Consider the following 11,218-nt stretch of genomic DNA (forward strand, 5'->3'; position numbering starts at 1 on the left):
ATTCCTGTTCTGGTATAGTTTACTAGTGAATACAGTTAAGGAAAACAAACTGTAAGGGTCCTCTGAACTGATTCAGTGCAGCGGTTCTTGGCTTTTGAGAAATTCTGAACATGCTGCCTGCCAATTCTGTGGCTGAGTGTTGCCAACAAGAAAAAAAAATTAATTGCTAGAAAACGGGTTGGGAAAACAGGGTTAGCTAGGGAAAGTTGACCTATTGTGGATCTGCTCTTCCAGTTTTTGAAGTGAGTTGTCTCTCTTGAAGTTCTGAAGCCTGCAAAATGTTGCCTTCAGAAAATCTTGCCAGTGTGTTGTGAGGTTCCATAGGGGGAAGAGAAGCCAATATCTCATCCATGAATGTGTAGTACCCAAACTTTTTCACTGAGCCACAGGACACAGCTATTTGTTTTTCAGTTGCAGGATGAGGATGTTTCCCCTCCAGTCAATGGAGTTGGTTATGTATTAATAGGTCATTCATAGCTGTCTGTATTCTCAAAGCTGTGGAGAAAAACAGCTGACTGTCCCTTTCTTTCATGCCGACTCCCCCTGTTCCAATGCCAGGCAGACAAACGGCCAAACGAGATACGACAACATCCTTGTGTCTGTCATAGGGATGCTGTTGCTATTTCAAAGTGGTTTTAAAATGCCATGAGGGCAAAAATGCCTCCCATGGCTGTTTTAGCACTTGAAAGTCAAGGGTTGGGGGGACAAGCAACTCCACCCACCATGGAGGATCAGGCCCTTGAAGCATTGTTAAACCCCTTTCAAATGATGGTTGTGTCTGTGTTGGTAGATATGTGGATGCTGGCATGTCTAGTTTGGCCCAGAGTGGTAGCATCATGTCTGAATTCATCTCCTGAACAGGGCCCCTATTGGACAGTGTCAGCACATGCATGTGTGAAATGCTGCAAATTGCATTGTACTATTTGAATATGTGGAAAGTAAATAGCTGAACGGGCTTGAGCTGCTTATGAACAGACGACCTGATCAATGAAAATCTGGCTCCCTACTAACAGCTGGCAAGCAGAGTGTGAGTTGAACTCACTGGTGTTTGAGCATCCCTGGTTACTACGTTCCTGGAAATTATTGCATTTCAAGTGGACATTACTGCATTTCAAGTGGACATGCATCAATTAAAAATAATTAGCTTCCAAAGTTCTCATAGCACTTCATATGGATTATCTTAGTTAGCCTTTCACTGACCCTGTAATGTAAGCCAACATATTATTCCTATATTACAGAGGGGTAGCTAAGACAACAGTAGCTTGTCTAAGGGGGGGACACACCTGGATAGTGGAGCTTCTTACAATGTCTGTTTCAGTCTTCAGCATCTCCATTTAAAAGAAACAAGCAGCAGGTGATGTGAAAGCCCTAAATCTGAGACCCTGAAGAGCTGCTAAGAAATTCAAAGTCTGGCTCAATATAAGGCAGCTTCATGTGAATATGAATAAAAGGCCACTAAATGAGGGTTTCTAGTTCATAGTTCAAGCTTTTGACTAGAAGAAGAAGAGTTGGTTTTTATATGCCGACTTTCTCTACCACTTAAGGAAGAATCAAATCGGCTTACAATCGCCTTCCCTTCCCCTCCCCGCAACAGACACCCTGTGAGGTAGGTGGGACTGAGAGAGTTCTAAGAGAGCTGTGACTCACCCAAGGTCACCCAGCTGGCTTCGTGTGAAGGAGTAGGAAAACCAACCCAGTTCACCAGATTCACGTCCTCTGCTCATGTGGAGGAGTGGGGAATTAAACCTGGTTCTCCAGATTAGAGTCCACCACTCTTAACAACTACACCACTATGTACCAGTTTGCAACCATTTCCAAATTCTTGTAGCAAATGCCTAGTGACTTCCAAACACCAAGCCTTATAACCCAATGGAAACTCAGAGTCTGCCAGTGGCAGAAGGTATTTCTAGAGAAATCAATTTCACTTTGTGAGAGCTCAGAAAGAATCTTTCCCTGTTGTCCCAGAGAACACTTTTTGCTACAGTGGATTTGTTACCATTTATATATACTGTTTTCCACAAGCTACTTATATCTGTAGTAATGGGCTAGATGTAGTGAGGCTACTACAGATCAATCATTTGAGAATTACAGATTAACTGCCTTCAGGATCCAGTCAGAAAGGTGTAGCATTGAAGTTGATGGCTATTAGATGAAATGTAGTTGATTGTAAGCACTTGTCCCATCGAAAACCAAAAGCCACACCAGGAGACTTAGTAGTCCAAAAGAGTTGGTTTAATGGTATCACAGGCAAGCAGAGCTTAGAAATCCAAAGACAGGAATGGGGGGGGGGGGGGGAATGGCGTGCCCTTGATAATATAAGAACACTAGAAAAGCGGCAGCAATACAGTCTCATGAGATAACCTCAAACAGTCTAAAGACACCACGGCTCCCACGGCACCTGCTAGCTTCAAAGGGAATAGGAATGCAGTTTTAGGGAAACAGTCCTTGAACGAAAGTCTGTGAGAAAACGAAACTATTTGAGACACAGCGAGCAGGCCTGACATTGATATGGATTTGATGTACAGGTTCTTCTCATGTGCAGACAACCCATCCCATTTTTAGGAGCTGAATTCTTCAAAGGAAGGAGACCTTTTGGGCCTACAGCCAAGTATCTTTTGCCTAGGTGACACCACAGACTCAATCACTTTTAAGCAGAGCTGATTCCAACGTCCTTTGCAACCAGACTTTGAATTGGGCTCACGTGGCATGTCTTATGTATGCACATTCAGGGCCTCCGCCCTTCGGCACTGTACAGTTATACATTATTAATTCCCCTAACCTTTCCCAACACAGTATTATGTCTTCCTCATGGTGCATTCACCCACTATATTATTTACCTCTTCCTTTAGGATCTATAAGTCCTAATACACATCCTCAGAACACTTAGCAAACATTAGTTAATAATCTATATGATATACCAATGAGGGCAGTACTGTTATGTATTTTGCAGCTGAGAAAACTGACAATAAGCAGTTGACCCACGGGCACTTGCAACCAATATTTTCATATTCAGAAGAATACTCCAGTACAGCCTGTCAGGAACTGTAGCACTTCAGAATGCACATGGGGACAGTAGTACAAGTCTAAATGCTTTCCAACATGAAACACTGTGCATATAAACCAGTACCAGAGACAGGAGCTGTATTAGTCAGCTGTATCACAAGCCAAAAGGTGTTATTGCACCTTAGAGATTAACAGGTTTATTGAAGCATGAGCTGTCATGTGCTTTCACACACCATTGAATCCGCTGTCAATGCACTTTCGCAATCATTTACAAGTGGGTTTTGCTATTTGCAAGTGGATTATTCAGCGTGTGGGAAAGTGCCTGACATGGTTAGAGCACATTTCATCAGATGCATGAAGTGAAACCTCAAATCAGCAGATCTATCTATACACACACAGAAAAAAATGTGAAAAGTCGGAATAAAAGGCCACAAAATGCAAAAGATGCCCTTTGTGACATTAACCCCATCTAACCCTACTATTTGCAATGGTTTCTTCTTCCATGAGCGTGTATCTGCCTACTGAGACTTCACTTCATGTAAACAGAACAGGAGATATGGGTTTGAGTCCCACCTTCAAAGACGTTGTGGCAACTCTTATAAACCAAAGTCTGATTTTGGTGCATTCAGTCTGCAATAATAATTTCAGATAGAGAAAAAGGAGAGGTGAGATGCAGAGTTAATATTAAACTCATCCATGCCCCTGCCTTTCATTTTCCCAGTTCTTTCAATCAATCTAACCTTGCATTCCCCATTTTATTGGTTTATTGCCAGCATCCTGAGAGCTACTGTGGTATAGATATTACAATATCAGGCTAGGATCTGGAAGGATCAGATTCAAATCCCTACTCTACTAGATGATCTTGGGCCAGTCTCTCTCTCAACCTAGCCAACCTCACAGGGTTGTTGTGAGGGTAAATAGAGAGGGGGGAATTATGTATACCATCCTGAGCTCCTTGGAAGAAGAAAAGGATAAAAATGTAGTAAATAAATAAAGCTTCTGGCTATTTACCTAGAACATCTTGTTATCAACCTCTCTCCACTTTTGAGCTCACCACACTAGCAATACTTCCCCACAGGGTATGGAAAGAGTCATGATGATCTTGACCTGCAACAAGGGCCTCCATCTTCACTCTTGCTCAGGGCAGCTTCCAGTGGCAAAATCAAGGGCAGGGTGCAGACACTCAGCCTTGGTGGGGAAACCACTCTCTCATCCACCTTGCTGAACTCTTTCAGGTGCATGGTCCTTGTAGTTTCGAATTACAGAAATGGAACTGACTGTGTCCTGATGGATATGTGTGTCTAGAACCTCAAGGTGGATTTATCCATCTGCCTTTCCTGTATTTGCTGTTCTCCTTATCCTATTTAATTGTGCAAAGTGCTCCCTTTGGGCTCCCAAATTCAGCACCAGCAAGTTCCCACTCATGTACTCCTTAGTCCAGGGGTCCCCAAAGTTTTTGAGCCTGCAGTCCCCTTTGGAATGCAGGCACAGGGTGGGGGCTGCAGCCACAACACGGTTGCAGCAGAAGGTGGAGCCAACCACAAAATGGCAGGGAGTGAGGTAGGGTTGCCAGGTCCCACTTTGCCACCAGCGGGAGGTTTTTGGGGCAGAGCTTGAGGAGGGTGGGGTTTGGGGAGGGGAGGGACTTCATTGTAGGGTTGCCAACCTCCAGGTACTAGCTGGAGATCTCCTGCTATTACAACTGATCTCCAGCTGATAGAGATCAGATCATCAGGAGAAAATGGGTGCTTTGGCAATTGGACTCTATGGCATTGAATTCCCCCCCTTCCCAAACCCCACCCTCCTCAGGCTCCACCCCAAAAACCTCCCGCCAGTTGCCCTACTTCAATGCCATAGAGTGAAGATCCTACACCCTAGTGCTCTGGTGGGCAGCTGCTGCCAAGGCAACATTTTCTTAAATTTGTGCATCCAATCAGAACCAATCAGAAGCCCTGCTGGGCAAAGGCTCCACCTGGCCCCACCCACTTTCTACAAACACTTGTTGGGCACCAGGAAAGGGGCTGGTTGGTACCATAGTACCCATGAGCCCCACATTGGGGACCCCTGCCTTGGTCCATAGATGCTAAATACAGATCAAGACTGACTGATTATTGAACACATGAAGCTGCCTTATACTGAATCAGACCTTGGTCTGTCAAAGTCAGTATTGTCTACTCAGACAGGCAGCAGCTCTCCAGGGCCTCAGGCAGAGGTCTTTCACATCACCTACTTGCCTAGACCCTTTAACTGGAGATGCCCGGGATTGAACCTGGGACCTTCAGCATGCCGAGCAGATACTTTACCACTGAGCCACAGCCTCTCCCCTAAACTGTTGCTGCTTATTGCTACCTGTCTTGATAGATGACTGTGTCTCCTTGCTGGGGATCATATACTCCAGTGATGTACCAATGAAGTTTGTCGGTACTCTGTCCTCCAGTGAGGCTGGGAGTGAAGGGCAGGCAGTAATGTGGGCTTCTCTATTGACTCCTCTGGATGTTTAATTGCAACAGCTATTTTATTGGCATAATTCTACACCAGTAGAAAGCCCACATTTTGTAGCAGTCCAATCCCTGTTCATCCAGAATAACTTGACGATACAGTTCTGCTGCCAGTTCCTTAATTGCTTATCGGTCAGATTTGGTTACTTCCTCCCATCATGCATTCCAGCTAAATAACTTTCCTTCAGTGTCACTTCAAATATTCCGGATTTTGACATAACTATAGCAAAGATTTTGCTGGTGCCAGACCCCTGTTCTGCTTGCTGACTAGCCAAATATCTCAGCTACCCAAGACAGAAGAATCCAGGTCACTGAATACACAAAACCATGCAAGGCTGTGGTGCTCTCACAACCTCCCTGAAGGCTGAATATCAGTGTTACTCTGCAGCATTCTTGTCAAATGTAATATGGCTCTCTCAACATATTTCTTCTCCCCAGACTAGATGGCAGGTATAAAATTTATACCTCTTGTGTGCAACATTAAAAAGTCATATTCACTCAGCAGAAAGGAACATAGACTGCTAACAAGGGCCTCTGGTTGAACTTCTGTATATTATTTATAATTTTATTTTTAGCATGAGTGCCTGTGGTTCCATCAGTCTTGCTTCTGTGATTGGTTTCTCCTGAAGAAAAGAAGGGCAGACTACAAAGAGGGAAACATTTTGTTCTTTAAATGTCTAACATGTAAGTGTAGGAAAAATACTGATCCAGTCCCGGCTTAAATTCTGAGCGAGATCATATGTAAATGGGAACATAATTTTAGCTTCTTCACTATGTATTTAAAAAGAGTCCTCCCTCTCATTAAGATCTGCCAGGGAGGCCTTTCTTAGAATACCATCTCAAATAGGGTTGCCAGGTCCCTCCTGGCCATCAGTGGGGAATGGGGGGGAGGGTTGCCAGATTCGGGTTGGGAAACTCCTGGAGATTTGAGAATGGAGTGTGGGTAAGACAGGAAACTCAGCAGGGTATAAAGGCCATAGAGTCCACCTTCCAAAGCATCCATTTTCTTCAGGAGAACTGATCTCTGTAGTTTGGAGATAAGCTTTAATTCCACGGGATCCCCAGGTGCCACCTGGAGGCTGTCATCCCTAATCTCAAGTGGGTACAAGATCAGTATCCATCGAGAGTAGCAGGATGACGTGTGTGTGTGTGTGTGTCAGCATGTGCCAGCTGGCTGCTTCCATTTCCACCTGTTTCAAGGAGATCATCAGCATGCTACACCAGGATTGGTGAGTTGCAGCAGGGTTGCTGTGATCTCCAGTATAATCGCTGTGTCTCTGTAACCTAGTATAACTAGTGTGACTGGCGCAGGGCCAGCACTGGTGATGTGTCAGCATTTTCATCTTGGGACTCGGCTGTCCAGCTCATTCATCCAACAATGGTTCTGAATGTGATGAGTCATTCTGGGTCGCCTAGAAGAGTCTGTGAAGTCCATGTCTGGACTCTACCACTTCAGATTGCACATGGGAACATGCATGACTGAATGTTCCTTCGTACAAAAAACCCTTTTCTAGAGAAAATATGATGTTAGAGAGAAGAGACCTAATCTAACTTTCTCTCTGACATGCTAGGATTTTTTTTGGTAGGGATATTTGTAGGGAGAGCACTGAATCATGTAAAAAACAAACAAACCCTTGTTTGCATTCTGAAGTGGCAAAGTCCAGTCTCAAGCTTACAATATCTGTGAAACTAGGGCAACATTCTAATGAGTTAACAGTTAGCACACTCATGTTCTAACAGAAGATGCATCAGAAAGCAAAAGAAGAGAAAGTGAAACCTTAAAAGTTTGATTCTTCTGCAATTGGTCTACCAAGCTGTTGGAAGACTTTAATAAGCAGCTGATATCAAGACTTGTAGGGCTGTTACAGTCAAAGAAAGGAAGATTGCTAATGAACAAAATGATGCCATTGAACCTTAATTTGAAGATTTCTGCAGAAGTTTGGGTAAGCACACACCTTTGTACTTGGGTTTCACTTCAGTTATTGTACCCCAGCCCCTGCACCTTCTCCTGATAACATATTAAGGTAAAAGGTAAAGGTCCCCTGTGCAAGCACCGGGTCATTCCTGACCCATGGGGTGACATCACATCCCGATGTTTACTAGGCAGACTTTGTTTACTGGGTGGTTTGCCACTGCCTTCCCCAGTCATCTTCCCTTTACCCCCAGAAAGATGGGTACTCATTTTACCGACCTTGGAAGGATAGAAGGCTGAGTCGACCTTGAGCCGGCTACCTGAAACCAACTTCCGTCGGGATTGAACTCAGGTCGTGAGCAGAGCTTGAACTGCAGTACTGCAGCTTACCACTCTGTGCCAGGGGGCTCTTGATAACATATTACCGCCCTGAAAATACTCCTAGGAAAAGTTTTGCATGCAAGACTTGTCCTATGCTCATTCATGGCAAACAAATGAAATGGATGTCTCTGCCCTAGAGAGAAATCAACACAAGAAGAAGGGGAGGCCAGTGAATATGCATTGCAAAATCAAGTGAGAGGTGATGGTAGTTAATGTTTCAATTTCAAGGCCTGTAACAGTTCAGACAACTGTGAAGAAAGGCAGCAGAAACAAGACTGCCAGCACATATATTAATTAAATTTGTACACTTCACAGAACTGTGCCAACACTGGGATTTCTGGGGCCGATTTCTTTGTAAGCAAAACTTGAATATTTAAAAAGATTTGCCATTTTTTTCAGACGTTAGTGTTAGCTTGGCTTACAGCTGCTATGATGGTTACTGCAACATATTGGAAGGAAACAGAACTTTCCTCCATAAAAGATAGGTCTAACTGTGTATGAAATGTAGTTTTAGTAACTAAATTTTAAAAAAGTTAAAGGTCCCCTGTTCAAGCACTGGGTCATTACTGACCCATGGGGTGACATCACATCCTGACGTTTCCTAGGAAGACTTTTTTCATGGGGTGGTTTGCCAGTGCCTTCCCCAGTCATCTTCCCTTTAACCCCAGCAAGCTGGGTACTCATTTTACTGACCTCGGAAGGATGGAAGGCTGAGTCAACCTTGAGCCGGCTACCTGAAACCAACTTCCATTGGGATTGAACTCAGGTAGTGAGCAGAGCTTGGGACTTAGCATATTACAAAAGGATGTAAAGGAAAAGATTGCAATGTACAGATAAGTGTTCTGAAAGTTGGGCAATCTATATCATGTACTGGAATGGGGGAAAAAACAGGAGATAAAATATACCCTATTGCTTTTTATGAATTGTTATAAATGCTCTTTTTTACATATTAAAGCATTATGTCATATAACATATACAATAAAAATAAAATCAATAAAACTCAGTAAAAATGGAGCAAGATGGCAAGAGGCAGTTTCAGACTGGTTTTCAGAGGGAGCCAGACTAACACCTGCCAGTGCCAGCAATGATCTTGCCCTCAGATCATTGTAAAACCAGCCCCAGGATCCTCCATGTTCCACTGGTCTATATGTAGGTAGAGAATATTCCTATCTAAAGGAAAATTCAATTGCAGGTCTGGATACTATGAATGTGTCTATCCTATGGACTTGGCCTAAAAAGGCATACTTGGGGGAGCTGGAATCAGCTCCTCTGCCAAAAGTATGGTAAAAAAAAAAAAAAAAAAAAACACCTGGAGTCCTGTGGCACCCAAAAGACTAACAAAAGCCTAAGCAAAAAAAAAAAAAAGTCAGGGGATGCAGGACTCCTGTTTACTTTTGCTGAAACAAACTAAGGGACTAATCCCATGTACCCTTACCTGGGGATAAGCACTACTGAATGCCATGGAACTTACTTTTGATTAGACATGCACAGTATTGTGCTCCTTTGAAAGTATGGAAATGTTTCTTTATAATTGTGGTTGTTTTCTTTGTGAACAACAATTACTAGACGATCCTCTGAAGCCCAACAGAGCTTGAATGAGATGATCCTTCCAGGTGATGGGAGGGGGTCAATGTGTATAAGAAGAAAGAACAACTCTTGAGTCTGGCAGAGAAAGAGAAGGAGATAACTGTGGGTTGAAGTCACTTCGGGGGCACAGGATCTCTCTCTCTTAGGGTTTGATGTGGCATAGATCTACTGCCCTGCAGGAATGCCAGTTTTGCCTCCACTTGTGCTCTACCTGTATATTTCTAAATAAAACAAACATTGCAAATATCATATGTCTCGAGTGCTCCCTCTTGCAACATAAGGGAAGCAGGAGACACATAACAGCTCACTGAGCACTAAAAATCTGAACTCTTGTTTTAAGAAGAGTTAACCCAATAAACTATCTCTATCTGTTAGCCTTTATTCCCACTGAAACTTCAAGGAGATTCAGATAATTAAATATCTCCTGGGATACAATGTAAATATCACCTTCAACCTTATGCAACAGCCCAGCAGGTGCACCAGGGGCCCTCTCCAAGGATTACTACTTCCATATGAGGAAGATCTCATTCTGCAATGGCAACCATTTGAATCTTGTGGAGCAGGAAGATCTAGCTGCTGTGTGGAAGTAGCAGCCACATAACTGAAGAACATATGAATGAATTATGAAAAAAGTACAAATGACAGCATTTGGGGGGAGGGGCAAGAGCTTAATCCTACCTCTGAGATCTTTGACCATCGAACCAGTTGTGTTGGATTAAGACAAGTAAAGCATCAATACATCTATTGAAACTGCTGCAATAGTTTGCAGTAAGCAGTTTAAGGACTGCATCCAGTAGCTGCTACACAGAGAGAAAACTCAGAGTATTGTAATACGGAATAATAGCAGTCCTGGCACTATAAGGCAGGGCTTTCCTCAACCAACTCTGATTGTATGCCAGAACAATATAGCTCACATGGTAAGTTTCCAGAAACTCCCATGAGGATGTGTTTGTGTTAAAAGGCGGTACTTCTCTTTAAACCCGATGCCTGCCTAATATTGCCCTTCCAAATTAGCCTCATTAGTGCTTGGAAATAAACAAGTGTCTAGTGGTTGCTGTTGCTCAACAGCTGTGTTGTGCTAACAGGATAGCAGACAAAAAACAGATCCGATCCCTATAATTTACCGGCAAATTGAAAGTTTCTCGCAGGGCTGTTCTTCACCCGTTTCTATAAATAAGCGACACCTCCTGATATTCATCATGTCCCCACCACTTTCCGAACTCCTTCTCGCCCTCTTTTGGACTCGCCAGACATTGCAGTTATTTATATTCATGTTATATTCAAGAGGGAGCTCAGAAGAGCAGCCTCACGACCAAAAGATGCAAGTTTGGTCATAGGGGCTGTCTTTTATGACACTGCAGATTTCATGATTACATTTCCACCACTGATTTCTCCCAGGTAAATCTCGCCTTAACTTCCCTCCTCCTCCCTCTCAATTAACCATTGGCGCAGTCTCATAGTCTCTTGAAGTTCTTGCTGGATCTCTTCCTCCCCTCCTCTTTTTGACCTGCTATATTTAAGGAGGCCTGTGCAAGGTCGTTGCAGTAGACTTCAGCTTGTAAAGCAGTACGTATAATGATCACAGAAAAAAGCCTCCCCGTCCTGCCCATATGTGTTTTTTCCTCCCACTCTGTCTCCTGTTTATCTTATTGCAGGCACTGTTTCTAATTTTAACTCTCACCCACCCAGACGCATGCAACCTACACCGCGCCTGTACCTTGTGCAGAAGATCTTCATTATAGAAAGTGCTGCTTTGGACTCCAGCTCCATTGGCACCCGTCCCCGGGTAGGCATAGGGGCTGCCAGCTCCGCTCTGATATCCCCAGGGCGCCTCCAT

General features: G+C 43.7%; 1 protein-coding gene across 1 annotated transcript in view; it reads right to left on the minus strand.

The window, feature by feature from the left end:
- The window catches only part of RAB37 (RAB37, member RAS oncogene family), a 99,146-nt gene extending 87,928 nt beyond the window's left edge, over nucleotides 1-11,218 (minus strand). Inside the window, exon 1 of the mRNA XM_056852146.1 lies at nucleotides 11,099-11,218. Coding sequence (XP_056708124.1) covers nucleotides 11,099-11,218 — 120 coding nt within the window. The remainder of the gene's footprint in view (nucleotides 1-11,098) is intronic.

The sequence above is a fragment of the Euleptes europaea genome, chromosome 1 (assembly GCF_029931775.1).
Source record: "Euleptes europaea isolate rEulEur1 chromosome 1, rEulEur1.hap1, whole genome shotgun sequence".
Taxonomy (NCBI): domain Eukaryota; kingdom Metazoa; phylum Chordata; class Lepidosauria; order Squamata; family Sphaerodactylidae; genus Euleptes; species Euleptes europaea.